At 40.8% G+C, this 16,250-nt stretch overlaps 1 protein-coding gene across 1 annotated transcript; it reads right to left on the reverse strand.

Annotated features, from left to right (window-relative positions):
• Window positions 1–3,189: 3,189 nt before the first annotated feature.
• LOC137527335 (olfactory receptor 5AR1-like) lies at window positions 3,190–7,805 on the reverse strand. The gene is made up of 3 exons (XM_068247844.1): window positions 7,646–7,805; window positions 3,688–3,789; window positions 3,190–3,656 (listed from the first exon to the last, which is right to left on the reverse strand). The coding sequence occupies exons 1-3, from the start codon at window positions 7,803–7,805 to the stop codon at window positions 3,190–3,192; spliced, it is 729 nt and encodes a 242-aa protein (XP_068103945.1).
• Between the last annotated feature and the right edge of the window lie 8,445 nt (window positions 7,806–16,250).

Below are 16,250 nucleotides of genomic sequence, written 5' to 3' on the forward strand. Positions count from 1 at the left end.
TGCACCCTGATTCCAAGAAGTCATATGTTTTTGAACCAGATGAGTGTGTTTATGTTCTGCCAGCCTGGATATCTGTACACAGAACATCTGTATCTGCTCCATGGTCTTCTCTACAAGCAAAATGTTCTACTAAAACTCTGCACTTTTTTTCCCCATTAGAATGTCTCTTAACCACTTCACCCCCAAGGAGTTTTTACCCTGGACCAGAACAATTGTCACCAGTCAGCACTGCTCCCTTTTATTCACCAATAACTTTATTACTACCTATCACAAAAAAATGACCTATACCTTTTTTTTTTCATCACCAATTAGGCTTTCTTTGGGTAGTACATTTTGCTAAGAATTATTTTATTCTAAATGCATTTAAACAGGAATAATTAAAAAAAACAAAACATTATTTTTCAGTTTTCAGTCATTATAGTTTTAAAATAAAACATGCTACCATAATTAAACCCACATATTGTATTTGCCCATTGTCCCATTTATTACACCACTTAAATTATGGACCTATCGCAATGTAGGGCAACAATATTTTATTTGGAAATATAGGTGTAATTTTTCTTTTTTGTTGTCCGGTCCATAATTGCAACCCCTTACATAGTAAAATTGGAGAAATATACCATCATGACGTACATATGTATATATATATATATATATATATATATATATATATATATATATATATATATATATATATATATATATATATATATATATATATATATATATACACACACACACACACACACACACACACACACACACACACACAGTGGCTTGCAAAAATATTCAGCCCCCTTGAAGTTTTCCACATTTTGTCATATTACTGCCACAAACATGAGTCAGTTTTAATGGAATTTCACGTGAAAGACCAATACAAAGTGGTGTACACGTGAGAAGTGGAGCGAAAATCATACATGATTCCAAACATTTTTTACAAATAAATAACTGCAAAGTGGGGTGTGCGTAATTATTCAGCCCCCTTTGGTCTGAGTGCAGTCAGTTGCCCATAGACATTGCCTGATGAGTGCTAATGACTAAATAGAGTCTACCTGTGTGTAATCTAATGTCAGTACACATACAGCTGCTCTGTGACGGCCTCAGAGGTTGTCTAAGAGAATATTGGGAGCAACAACACCATGAAGTCCAAAGAACACACCAGACAGGTCAGGGATAAAGTTGTTGAGAAATTTAAAGCAGGCTTAGGCTACAAAAATATTTCCAAAGCCTTGAACATCTCATGGAGCACTGTTCAAGCGATCATTCAGAAATGGAAGGAGTATGGCACAACTGTAAACCTACCAAGACAAGGCCGTTCACCTAAACTCACAGGCCGAACAAGGAGAGCGCTGATCAGAAATGCAGTCAAGAGGCCTATGATGACTCTGGACGAGCTGCAGAGATCTACAGCTAAGGTGGGGGAATCTGTCCATAGGACAACTATTAGTTGTGCACTGCACAAAGTTGGCCTTTATGGAAGAGTGGCAAGAAGAAAGCCATTATTAACATAAAAGCATAAGAAGTCCCGTTTGCAGTTTGCCACAAGCCATGTGGGGGACACAGCAAACATGTGGAAGAAGATGCTCTGGTCAGATGAGACCAAAATGGAACTTTTTGGCCAAAATGCAAAACGCTATGTGTGGCGGAAAACTAAAACTGCACATCACTCTGAACACACCATCCCCATTGTCAAATATGGTGGTGGCAGCATCATGCTCTGGGGGTGCTTCTCTTCAGCAGGGACAGGGAAGCTGGTCAGAACTGATGGGAAGATGGATGGAGCCAAATACAGGGCAATCTTGGTAGAGAAACTCTTGGAGTCTGCAAAAAAACTTGAGACTGGGGCAGAGGTTCACCTTCCAGCAGGACAACGACCCTAAACATAAAGCCAGGGCAACAATGGAATGGTTTAAAACAAAATATATCCATGTGTTAGAATGGCCCAGTCAAATTCCAGACCTAAATCCAATCGAGAATATGTGGCAAGATCTGAAAACTGCTGTTCACAAACGCTATCTATCTAATCTGACTGAGCTGGAGCTGTTTTGCAAAGAAGAATGGGCAAGGATTTCAGTCCCTAGATGTGCAAAGCTGGTAGAGACATACTCTAAAAGACTGGCAGCTGTAATTGCAGCAAAAGGTGGTTCTAAAAAGTATTGACTCAGGAGCTGAATAATTATGCACACCACACTTTGCAGTTATTGATTTGTAGAAAAGGTTTGGAATCGTGTATGATTTTCGTTCCACTTCTCACGTGTACACCACTTTGTATTGGTCTTTCATGTGGAATTCCAATAAAATTGATTCATGTTTGTGGCAGTAATATGACAAAATGTGAAAAACTTCAAGGGGGCCGAATACTTTTGCAAGCCACTGTATATATATATATATGTATATATATATATATATATATATATATATATATATATATATATATATATATATATATATATATATATATATATATATATATATATATATATATATATATATATATTATATTTGGAAGTGGAAGGGATTCATTATATAAATTATTCAATCTAAATGCATGGTGTGTGTATCTTACTTTGTCACCACTAGATGGTGCTGCAAACAGTATCCTGGTTTGCCAACAGGGTACGAGTGGAAGGCGGACGCGCAAGTGCACATTGGCGGCGGAGGCGAGCAAGGAGCAACACATCAAAATGTTCTGGCGCCTTTAAGAGGGTCCAGAAGGATGGTTTCATTTAGTTGCTTGCTGCTAAGTGTCTGAAATGGGAACTCCATACACAGAGTCTCCAACTAAACCTTGGTTCTCTGAAGCAAAAAGAGAATTCTATATTGCAAGAATCTGATCCATAAGATTGCTTCTTTAAGGTAGCATTACGTTTCCGTGTATTTTTTTTGTTTTTGCTTTGTTTTTTATTGTAATGCAAAGTGTTAAAGGACTTTATTATGTGGTGTTTCAATTTCAAAATGTTCACTATAGTGGCCCTTTAAATCAATGTTTCCCAACCCTGTCCTCAGGGCCCACCAACAGTGCATGTTTTGTGGAAATCCACAGAGGTAGTTAATCAGTTCTGCTGAGACACTAATTACCCTACCTGTGTATGTTTATGATTTTCTGCAAAACATGTACTGTTGGTGGGCTTTGAGGATAGGGTCGGGGCACTCTGCTTTAAGTCATTTTTCTATTATTGCTCCTAGGTTTCATGGAAAAAGACAAATCATGTTCAACTTTCTAAAACACAATCTCCTCTTGAAAGCTACCTTCACATCTTTATTTTTTAAACTGTAAATAAGAGGATTTACCATGGGGATAGCAGCAGTATTAAAAAGGGAAAACAGCTTATTATAGTTCAAGCTACTTGCGGAGATGGGTCTCAGGTATTGGTAGATTAAAGTGGTATAAAGGAGGAGGACAACTGTAAGATGTGAAGAGCATGTAGAGAAGGCTTTCCATCTTCCAGTGCTGGAGTGGATCCCTATTATGGCTCTAATAATAAATACATAGGATAGGAATGTTAGAAGGAATGGAAAAAGTCCTTGTATAACAGTTCCTTCAACTAGGAACCATGTCTCCAGTAAAAAAGTGTCATCACAAGACAATTGTATAATAGGTGGAATATCACAAAAGAAATGGTTGACAATATTTGATTTGTAACATGTAAATCCAACTATCATAACAGCATACGGTATTACTTCTGATCATCCAGCAGATAGTGGCCAGAAGAGCACAAACTCTATAGTTCATGATAAGCGTATATCTTAAGGGATCACAGATGGCCACATACCGGTCATAGCTCATCGCTGTAAGAAACAAAAGTTGGCCACTAAGAAAAACTGAACCAAAATACACCTGGGTTACATAGCCTAGATATGAAATAATATGGCTACCACCTAGACCAGGGGTCTGCAACCTTTAAGAATCAAAGAGCAACTTGGACCCGTTTCCGAAAAGAGAATAAAAACTGGGAGCCGCAAAGCCATTATAAAACAGATATGACCCTAATATGCACATATTGTTAGCAGATATGTCCCCAATATGCACAAATCGTTAGCAGATATGTCCCCAATACGCACAAATCGTTAGCAGATATGTCCCCAATACGCACAAATCGTTAGCAGATATGTCCCCAATATGCACAAATCGTTAGCAGATATGTCCCCAATATGCACAAATCGTTAGCAGATATGTCCCCAATATGCACAAATCGTTAGCAGATATGTCCCCAATATGCACAAATCGTTAGCAGATATGTCCCCAATATGCACAAATCGTTAGCAGATATGTCCCCAATATGCACAAATCGTTAGCAGATATGACCCCAATATGCACAAATCGTTAGCAGATATGACCCCAATATGCAGATATGACCCCAATATGCACAAATCATTAGCAGATATGACCCCAAAATGCAGATATGACCCCAATATGCACAAATCGTTAGCAGATATGACCCCAATATGCAGATATGACCCCAATATGCACAAATCGTTAGCAGATATGACCCCAATATGCACAAATCGTTAGCAGATATGACCCCAATATGCACAAATCGTTAGCAGATATGACCCCAATATGCAGATATGACCCCAATATGCACAAATCGTTAGCAGATATGTCCCCAATATGCAGATATGACCCCAGTATGCACAAATCGTTAGCAGATATGTCCCCAATACGCACAAATCGTTAGCAGATATGTCCCCAATATGCACAAATCGTTAGCAGATATGCACAAATCGTTAGCAGATATGTCCCCAATACGCACAAATCGTTAGCAGATATGTCCCCAATATGCACAAATCGTTAGCAGATATGACCCCAATATGCACAAATCGTTAGCAGATATGTCCCCAATATGCACAAATCGTTAGCAGATATGTCCCCAATATGCACAAATCGTTAGCAGATATGACCCCAATATGCACAAATCGTTAGCAGATATGACCCCAATATGCACAAATCGTTAGCAGATATGACCCCAATATGCAGATATGACCCCAATATGCACAAATCGTTAGCAGATATGACCCCAATATGCAGATATGACCCCAATATGCACAAATCGTTAGCAGATATGTCCCCAATATGCAGATATGACCCCAGTATGCACAAATCGTTAGCAGATATGTCCCCAATACGCACAAATCGTTAGCAGATATGTCCCCAATATGCACAAATCGTTAGCAGATATGTCCCCAATATGCAGATATGACCCCAGTATGCACAAATCGTTAGCAGATATGTCCCCAATACGCACAAATCGTTAGCAGATATGTCCCCAATATGCACAAATCGTTAGCAGATATGACCCCAATATGCACAAATCGTTAGCAGATATGACCCCAATTTGCAGATATGACCCCAATATGCACAATTCGTTAGCAGATATGACCCCAATATGCAGATATGACCCCAATATGCACAAATCGTTAGCAGATATGACCCCAATATGCAGATATGACCCCAATATGCACAAATCGTTAGCAGATATGGACCCCAATATGCAGATATGACCCCAATATGCACAAATCCTTCAGCAGATCTGAAAAGAAAAACCCATTTACTCACCTAGTCAGAAGTACTCCTGTCACGATCTCCTCCTGTCCCGACCTCCAGTCCCGACCTCCTTGTGGCGCGCAACTCCCTCGGCTCCTCTTCCTTCCTTCCCGACGTCACGTCCTGCCTGCACTACACTGCAAGGCTACGGGAAAATGGCCGCCCGAAGCTCTACACTGGTCCGGCGGCCTCTCTGATAGGCTGCCGGCCAGCTGGCAGCACACGTCACACGCGCACATGAAACAAGCGCGCCGCAGCCACTGACACTCACTACCGGTGTAGTGTCAGAATGGGCAGCCCTGCAGCACCGGAGCCGCGACTGAGCCGCGGTCTAGGAGCCGCGGCAAAGGTGAAAAAGAGCCGCTTGCGGCTCCGGAGCCGCGGGTTGCCGACCCCTGACCTAGACTATCAAAAATGATATTGTGTAAAGTCACAGTAGAAAAACCCATATCAATGATTGATAAGTTTGCCAGAAAAAAGTACATAGGTGTGTGGAGACGGTGATCCAGGCAGACCAAGAGAATAATGGTCACATTTCCACCGAGAGTGAGGGAATAAAGGAGAAGAACCAAAATGTATATTGGAACCTCCAGTTCTGGAAAATCTGAGAATCCTCTGATAATGAAAAATGTCACCATGGTCCGATTCACGTTGCTCAGGTTTGGTTGCTCCATGCATAATATAAAATACTTACATATTTATTTTTTGCTTACTTTAATTTTTTATGATTTCTGTATTAGCTAGAAAATATCTTCCCTGCTTGTGTGTATTATGGGTTAGAAATAAACATATTTTTATATTGGGAAAGTGGATTAAGTCAGTTTTAATCCATCAGAGAAGCACATTTTGCTGGTTTAAATTGTTTTACCATGTATAGGGCCACGGCCCACCAAGAATCTGACCATTCACTATTAGTCATTGGGACACATTCTAGGACTATACATGTTCTTTCATGTTTAAACAGTTTTGGAAGGTTTTATTCTCAAATTAAAGGATTACATGCCAAAAATTGTAACTGGAGGAAATAGGCTTGGTAACGGAGGGCCAGACAAAGGTTCAAAAACTCACATGGAGACATAGCAGGGAGCACATCACATTCTAAACTGAAACTGAAATACTGGAAGAAGACAAGGAAAACATTCGGCAGACAAAGTGTCATCTGGAAAGCAAAGAATTGTCATTTAATCAATTAAAGCACGAGGGTCAGCCATACTATCCCAGGGGGGAAAAAAACCTACACATATAAGCAGATAAATACCTGTTCTACTTACATAACAGATGTATTGTACTGTCCATGTTTTGATTTCAGTGCATTTTATATAGTAAATATAGTAAATAGAGAGAAAACTGTTCCAGGCATTTTCCATCTTTAATGACTGAAGCCAACTCTGATGTAATTTTGTCCCTTACTCTTTTTTCTACTTTGCCTAAGATGGTGTATGCAGAACTGCAATTTATCTTCTATTTCCCTTCTCAGCATCTTGTCACACTGAACTGCCCTCAGCCAATCAGTAAGAAGCAGGAATGTAGGATGGGAAGAAGGGGAGATAATGCTTTTTGTAGCTTATCTCTACCCAGCAATGTACAAGAAAAGAGCCAGGCTGACTGAGATAAGATTCATTACAGCAGGCACATTTATGATTATGTTGGATTGCTTTCAATGCAGGTTCAAAATGTAGACTACATAATAAACACAGATCAGTGGGTGCCAGGACAACTGTACCTATATGCTCCTGTGATGTAAATCCAGGTCTGCAGATGGGGGCTTCATGTTAACACTGCTGAACAAAAAGTTGCTGGCGTTCTGCAGTCATAAGACAAGTGGTGCAGTGAGAGGAAAGATTAATCTGACAGATATCCAACATTATTGCCAATATTCTGCATACTGTATGTGTGAATTCAGCAGAAAACCCTCAGACACTTTTTTAATACCAGGAAAGTCAATGATAAATTTACACCCCAACTAACCATCAGTCTCACATTGATTTAATATCATTAAAATAATTTAAAAAGTAATTGTACATGTTTGCAACCAGTTCTAAAAACATGGATGTTAAAGAAAATCTACAGCAAGCCAGAAATAAAGAGTTAGATACTCACCTATGGACAGGAAAGGCTCTGGATGCCATAGAGCTTTCCTGTTCCTCTTTCCGTGTCCTTGGTTCACCACTGTTCCTCCATGAAAGTCTGCACCTTTAAGAGTCCCTCTGAAGGCATTGGAAGAACTTGCTTTCTCGAGTGCATCTGAAGATGGGTGCATCCGTACTGCACATACGCAAGCTCATTATGGACCCGCTCATCTTCAGAAGTATTTCTGAAGCCTTCATTAGGACTCTGAAAAGTATATTCGACCAGTTGGTCAAAAACCTTTCATGGGAGAACAGCGGTTGATGAGGGCATGGAGAGAGGACCAGGAGGGATCTATGGAATCCAGAGCCTTTCCTTTCCATAGGTGGGTAACTATTTTTTTTTCCAGTTTTGCTTTTAAATTACTTTAAATTCATAATGAATAAAATTCAAATTAATCCCCTTTTAGTACAATGCATACTATTGTATTCATGTTCCAAAAGTATGATGAGACCTGCTAAAGATTTTTTTTTTCACGACTTACATTTCAGATTACGTTGTGTTGTCCCTGTATTTCCCATTAGCTCAGAAATAACCTGGGGCAGAATCTTTGTAGTGCACACATTTTTCAGAATCTCAGTAGAGTACCAACCTTTATTAAATATCTGCAGTTTACCAAACCTATCTGTTCAGAATGAAGTGGAGAATCTTATCTTAAGTTATGGCATGGATGTTTTCCCGTCAGGGACGCTACTTGCAAATAGTTTGTATGGCTGCCTTATGCTTGTCTCCAGGCATACTGGTATGATCACAATTTTCAGAAATACTTACTAGTAGGTTAAATGGCTTTTTTCCAAATTTGGGTAGAAGGATAGTCTTTCCCCAGAAAATGAATCCTACATTTGATTGTGATTATTAGAATGTTACTATGTCAGTTTACAATGTGCACACCACAAGCTTAAAGTGTCCAAGAGACAATGATATTAAAGATTTTTTTTACTTACCCTGGGGTTCTTTCAGCCCATAAGCATGGATGCGTCCCTCGTCATCCTCCAAAGTGCCTCCGTTAAACAGCAATCAGCTCCGATATTCAACTCAGTGACATAAGCAGGGGGCCTTCTGCGCATGTGTGGACCTTCTGGGATTTCTGAAATTTGGGAACATACCAGTGTGCCTGGAGACGAGCATGAGGCGGCCATACAAAGTATGTGCAGGTAGCGTCCCTGACTGGAAAAACACCCATGCCATTACTTAAGATAAGATTCTCCAGCTGACTTCACTGAATCAGACTGGGCCCGACTGAGCCAAATACCGGAAGCTGATTGGAGACCCGTGGGAGGACAGCGGGGGATGCATCCGTGTTTATGGGGCTGGAGAAAGCCTCGGGTAAGTAAAAAATCTTTAATATTGTCATCTCTGGGTCACTTTAAAGTACTGTGATTTATGAGATTTTTATGGAAATGGGTTATGGAATAGTGATGAGAACAAATTTCACAAAATCGTTGTTTTGCATCCTAAATTGCGGTTAGAATGCAAAATCGTAATGCGAATTTCTGGAAAAACTTAATTTCATTTGTAAATGTAATCAGGAACTATAATTTCCCAACTAAGCATATTTTTTGTGTAATTTTGTGCCGACTTAACGGTTAATGGCAGTTAATAGCAGATAATAGCAGTGCCCTCATACATGTTACCATCACCAAAATTGCTATCTATGTTAAGTCAAATAGTAGATAGAATAAAAAAAAAAACTTTCTTAAAATGCAAAGTAAAATGGTAATGTTTCTAAGTTGGAAAGCCATTTGTCCTTTGCAGTCTTTTTTTACTGGTTCCCACTATTCCCCTTAACATACATAGCAGGTTAATTGGTCCCTCTAAACTGATTGCAAATTATATCCATTTACTACATTAAGAAAACCGTCCTGTCGTCATTTTAAATATGATTTTAAATGCTACTTGTTTTTATTTTTCCCCTGTTGCCAGTGTTCATTTTGAAATACCTAGGAAATTTGGTGATTGTAGTATATACTGTATGAGGTATTTGCTGTTAACCTCTTAAGTCAGCCCATTGACTTTAAAGGGGTCCTATGGCGAAAAATTGTAAAGTTTAAAATATGTGCAAAAATAGACAAATAAGAAGTACGTTTTTTTCCAGAGTAGAATGAGCCATAAATGGACTAGTCCAAAACCTGTCACTTCTGTCAGATTTCTACTACCTACTGTAAGTGACAGCAACATAGGAGAAAAGTAATTTATGGCTCATTTTACTCTGGAAAAACGTACTTCTTATTTGTATATGTTTGCACATATTTTAAATTTTACAAATTTTTGCCATAGTGCTCCTTTAATACAATTTGCCAAACTGCTTTACCAAAAAATTGAAGAGCCATTTGAAGTTCAGTAAAAGTTGTGTGAGACTGCCTGAGGCCCCTAGTTATTAATGCTCATCCTGTATGGACAACGTTCATACCTGAGGAAGGGCTCTGCCTACAGCATGTAGTGTGTGAAAATACAAAATAAGCATATTGCTGAAGTCTGTGGTGTGCTCCCCCCTCTCCTTGATAAATGGTTTACATAATCCTATTTACAACATAAAGAGGCACTATAACCACATATAGCAGAATGCAGTGAATTATTCAGGATATTCACTTTTACATTAATCTCGGTTTCAGCATCAGAAACACTTCCCATATCTATACAATGCTGTATATTGGTGTGTAGACCTGCCCTCCCAGTGATATTAAGCCAAAGCTGATTAGCTGTGTGCCCTTCTTCTCCCAGTGCACTCTGGGAGATGAGAGTGCACTGGGAGAAGTAGATCTGAAAATCTGATCAAATATTCTTTAGAACAATACCACCACTAGCATTATACCAATAATAAGGTACTACTTCTCCCAGTGCACTCTGGGAGATTAGGTTTTTTTCATTTCCAATTCAGAACACACAACCATTCTTCAGCATTGCAGCTTACCAGCACTAGAGATGTTGGCACCTGTGATAAATTTCAGAATGTAAATTGCGGTGAGTTAAAATTTGACAATGGGCAAATTTTATAATGTATACATGAATATTAACAAAACAGATTTTTTTTAATTATTTATGTATTTTCACTACATTTCCTATTTAATTAAAGTATAGTGAGGGTTTACCAAGCATAGATTCTAAGGCGTAAAGAGCAATTTAGACATGAAACAACAAAGAGGTAAAACTATAAATCCATTCCATAACTTGCTCCATACAGAGGCTGCAGAAATAAGAATCTGGATCAGAGAGGAGAGGAGACTCGTACAGTACAGCAAATTTGAGTGGCCAAAATTATAGAGTAACAAACAAAAAACAAAAAAACAAAAACAAAAACAAAAAACAATGTTTTAACAATGACTATTGCTTTTCAGCCTGGGTCCATGGAAATTAATACTGTCCTTTAAATGTAGGGGAGATGCACTTTAATAATTACTATTTATATTCCAACACTGGTCTTGCTAACAACCAGTTATCTGTTTGTACATAGTGGGACTGTGTATAGAACTGAGCTTTTATGAGCTGTTGTTTAATCCTGTGTGTAGGTTCCCAGTTTCTCTTGAGACAAACCCATACTCCATTCTCCATTTAATTTTGATTAAAATAATAATACCATTGTGTTATAAAATTGCACCATTGGTTATACTGTGTCTGTTTGTATAAGCAAACCCTTGTGAACTGCGTATTAAGAAAAAGTATTAAGATTATTATTTTTCTCCTTTTGCAAACTAGTAAAGTATTAGCAAAATTATCATTGTGTACCTACTGGTGTTTAGGAACATAATTTGTGTGCAGTTTTTTATTTAATTTAATTTAAATTCTTGTGTTTTTAACTAATGTATGTATAGGTTTATCACTTAAATGTATCTTTCTAAAGGATGGTAACTTTTTTCATAAATAAAAATTAGACTTTTTGTAAAGGTACCACCTGCTGCCAAACTTTGTAATGGCGAGAAATCTTTAGATGCTCCTTAGAGAACAACACAGCTCAATTATTTGTCACTTTTGGTACATATTTTTCCAGTCAATTCAGTCGCTTTGATCAAATCAGATTGATTCAGCTTCCCTCGATTTTAAACTTATTTTTGGAAATGTATTGACTGAAAGGGTGATCAAGCATTTGTCTAGCAGGATGGAGAAGTGGCGAGGAATCAATGACTGTAGAGAATTGTACCGCATCAAGTGGTATATCAATAGATTTTTTTATTAGTTTTCTGCTGAAATGTCTGATAAAATCTAATATACTGTATGTAACGATTGGTGTTAGCAAGAACAGACTTCTGATTATCAAGTGATCTGCAGTATCACTTATATTCAGATATATACCAGATTATATGGTGATCTGCAGAATCACCAATAATACTAGTATATAGGTGCTGATGTGTAACTGGCAAGTAATATCACTTTAATGCACAGAGTGTAGTGATTGGTGCAACAGTATCTACTGATAGAGTTAACTATACCTCACCAGAGGAGCTGGTGGGCATTATCAGTACAGAACTCCTCACCAGGGACAAGGGCTCCCTGGTGAGAGTAGAGAGGTCAGACAGATCGGTTCAGCAACAGACAGACAGAGCAGGTACAGAATCGTTAGTCGGCAACTAGATCAGATGGGCAGAGATACTAAATCAGAAGACAGAGACAGAATGGTAAACAAGCTGAGTTGGCAACAGGATCAGATAGGCAAAGGTACAGAATCACTAAGAGTAAGATAGGTCAGAACTAGCCAGCGTCATACACAGAAAAATACAATATAAGTAAATGCTAACTATAGATAGATGTATTTTGCAAACACTGCATATACATCTATCATCCACAGGAACCTCTCTAGGTCTGAGGGCTAACACAAAGTATTCGCAACAGCAGACAAATTGCAAGTGAAGCCGAGAGGCTTAAGAAGCGGAGGAGACCCCCAAGGCACGCCCACCAGCTCTGGCCAATCAAAAGCGGCGAGCGTGCCCTCTGACGTCAGCCGACCAGCCGGTCAGCTGACGCGCCTCCTCCTGGCATAAAGATACTGACGGTGAGCGCTAATGTGCCCCTGAGTACAGCAGAGACACACGTCCCCGGCATACTAGACGCCTAGGATGCGGAAATCCTGGCGGGCAGGGACCCAGCAATGACCGCGGTGGTCCCACCGTCCACCGCAGCCGACATGCGATGACTGCCCACACCTGCCCTCAGTGTGCTAGACACCAGAGGCGCAGGGAGACTGGCAGGCAGGGAACCAGAAGCAGCTGCGGTGGTACTGCTATCCACCGCAGCTGACATGTCACTGTTCATTACAGTACCCCCCCTTGAGGCGTGGACTCCGGGCACGTACCACCCGGTTTCTCAGGATGTAGTTCATGAAAACTTTGTCTTAACTCCTCAGCATGCATGCGATAAGCTGGTACCCACAATCTCTCCTCAGGCCCATACCCCTTCCAGTGCACCAGATACTGAATAGAGTTGCGCACCCTACGAGAATCTAATATCTGTTCAATCTCATACTCTGGTTCTCCACCAATCACCACGGGGGGGGGGGGGGGCAGAGGAATCCACATGCACTGCAGGTTTCAACAGAGACACATGAAAAGACTTCCCACATCTCATACTGGAAGGCAGAGCGATCGCATAAGTCACATTATTAATTTTCTTGGATACCGGATATGGACCTATAAACCTAGGGCCTAGCTTGGCTGAGGGCTGTTTCAACGCCAAATGCTGTGTAGAAACCTACACCATATCCCCAGGAACAAACTCCCACTCTGCAGACTGCCTCTTATCAGCATGTTTTTTCTGGGTAACAAAAGCCTTTTCCAAATTTCTTTTCATCATAGCCCAGATGTCCTTTAAAGACCTCTGCAAATCTTCCATAGCAGGGAGAGAAGAGGACACCACAGGTAACGGGGAGAACTTAGGCGATCTTCCTGAGACCACCTGAAAGGGGGAGAAACCAGAAGAGGAACTCTTCAGATTATTATGTGCGAATTCCGCATACGGCAGGAATTTCGCCCATTCCAGTTGAGCATCAGCCACATAGCACCTGAGGAACTGCTCAAGTGACTGATTGACTCTCTCGGTTTGCCCGCTGGTCTGTGGGTGGTAGCCTGAGGAGAATGACAAATTAATTCCTAGATGATGACAAAATGCCTTCCAAAACTTGGACACAAATTGGACTCCCCTATCTGACACCACATTTTCTGGTATCCTATGTAACCTAAAAATGTGATGGATGAAGAGATCCGCCAGTTCCTGAGCTGAGGGGAGTCCGTCCAATGGAATAAAGTGGTCCATTTTGCTGAATCTGTCAACTACCACCCAGATGACAGTTTTACCCTCCGACCTAGGCAGTTCCCCCACAAAATCCATGGACAAATGGGTCCACGGTTGCTCAGGCCTTTGGCAAAGACTGAAGTGTGCCCACCGGGGCCTGTCTGAACGGTTTGTTCCTGGCACACACCGAACAATCTCTGACGAACTCCTTACAATCAGTTACCAGAGACGGCCACCACACACACCTATCGAGCAAGTCCTGCGTTCTAGCCACTCCAGGATGTCCTGCATTCTTATGTGCATGAAACAACTGTAAAATCTGCAACCAGAACTGCATAGGGACGAACAGTACCCCATCCGGTTTCCCTTCTGGAACATCCCTTTGATAGGGACCTAATGCAGACAACCAATCCTCCCATGTGACGGTGGCTGCTATGACAACTTTCTCAGGCAGTATATTCTCTGGGGCTAGTGGCTGTACTGTCTCAGGCTCAAAACATCTAGACAGAGCATCTGCCTTGATGTTTTTTACTTCTCGGTTTATAAGTAATGACAAACCTGAATCTCGAGAAGAACAGGGACCAACGGGCTTGTCGAGGACTAAGTCTCTTGGCCCCCTCGATATATTCTAAATTCTTATAGTCTATATAGACTGTGATCGTATGCTTAGCTCCTTCGAGCCAATGGCCCCATTCCTCAAACGCGAGTTTGACCGCCAAGAGCTTGCGGTTCCCAATATCGTAATTTCTCTCGGCTGGAGAGAATTTCCGAGAAAAAAAAGTGCATGGATGCAAACTGCCCTGAAGACCTGAGTGTTGAGACAGCACAGCCCTAACCCCTACTTCAGACGCATCCACTTTCACAATAAAGGGGAGACTGATATCAACATGCCGCAAGATAGGAGCAGAGCAGAACAATTCTTTCAATGTTGCAAAAGCAGCATGTGCTTCTGCCGACCAATTGTAAGTGTCAGCCCCCTTTTTGGTAAGTTCTGTGAGGGGTGACACCACAGAGGAAAACTTCCTATTGTAGTTGGCGAATCCAAGGAACCTCTGGAGTGCCTTCAACCCCAAAGGTTGTGGCCACTCCAGTACAGCAGCTACTTTACTGGGGTCCATGGTGTGACCAATAGTAGAAATAACATAACCTAAAAAGGGGACTTCAGAAACTTCAAAAAGGCATTTCTCTAGTTTAGCATATAAAGAATTCTGTCTGAGTTTTCTTAACACATACTTCACATGTTCCCTGTGTTCAGCTAAACTAGATGAGAAGATGAGTATGTCGTCCAAGTAAACGAGGGCAAAGCACCCTAACATCTCCCAAAAGACCTCATTGATCAACTCTTGGAAGACGGCTGGAGCATTACATAAGCCGAAAGGCATAACAAAATATTTGTAGTGCTCGTCGGGTGTCGCCATCTTCCACTCGTCACCCTCCCTTATGCGGACCAGGTTGTATGCCCCTCTGAGATCAAGTTTGGAGAAGATACTGGCATTAGTAACCTGGGAAAACAAATCATCTATCAGAGGGAGTGGATAACGATTCTTTACAGTAATTTTATTTAACCCTCTATAATCAATACATGGCCGAAGCCCACCGTCCTTCTTTTGTACGAAAAAGAAACCCGCTCTGGCCGGAGACTGTGAAGAACGAATGAACCCCTTAGCCAAATTCTCTTTTATGTACTCCTGCATAGCAAGTTTTTCAGGGCTAGACAAGTTATACAAATGGCCTCTAGGGGGCATACAACCTGACCTCAACTCAATAGCACAGTCAAAACTTCTACGCGGTGGAAGTTTATCTGCAGCTTTAGGACAAAAGAAGTCAAGGAAATCATTATATTGTGCAGGCAACCCTTCCATCTGAACCTTGGTGGTACAAACAGCAACTTTCTCCAAACAATGATGATGACAGTGAGACGACCAGCTCAATAGCTGACCAGAACTGCAGTCGATCTGAGGGGAATGTTGTTGTAACCATGGCATACCAAGAATCAATGTAGAAGTAGCCCTTTTGAGCACAAAGAACTGTATTTGTTCTTTATGAAGTACCCCCACTTGGCATAATAATGCAGGAGTTTGTGAGAGAGGTTGTCTCCCTTGAAGTGGAGAATCATCCACTGCAGTTACAAAAATCTGTCTGTCTAGGGGAACAATGGGAACTCCCAATTTCATAGCAAAATCAGAGTCTATGAAATTGGCTGCGGAACCCGAGTCTATGAATGCCTGGGTAGATAAGACTCGATTCTCCCAGGTAATAGAACACAGGAGCAGCAGACAATTTTCTTTTAGAGGTAAGACAGGCTCGCCTAGGGTAGTACCTCTAGCTACACCTAGGCGGCAGAGTTTTCCGCCTTCTT

The sequence above is a fragment of the Hyperolius riggenbachi genome, chromosome 8, assembly GCF_040937935.1.
Source record: "Hyperolius riggenbachi isolate aHypRig1 chromosome 8, aHypRig1.pri, whole genome shotgun sequence".
In the NCBI taxonomy this organism is placed as follows: Eukaryota; Metazoa; Chordata; class Amphibia; order Anura; family Hyperoliidae; genus Hyperolius; species Hyperolius riggenbachi.

What these genes read in the sequence shown, in the direction of transcription:
- LOC137527335 (XM_068247844.1), bottom strand. Translation starts at nt 7,805, where the DNA reads ATGCACCCATCTTCAGATGCACTCGAGAAAGCAAGTTCTTCCAATGCC. An exon ending in AGAGCCTTTCCTGTCCATAG is followed by an intron (nt 3,790 to 7,645) that starts GTGAGTATCTAA and finishes TGTTTCTTACAG; the next exon opens with CGATGAGCTATGACCGGTAT. An exon ending in GGCCACTATCTGCTGGATGA is followed by an intron (nt 3,657 to 3,687) that starts TCAGAAGTAATA and finishes CTGTTATGATAG; the next exon opens with TTGGATTTACATGTTACAAA.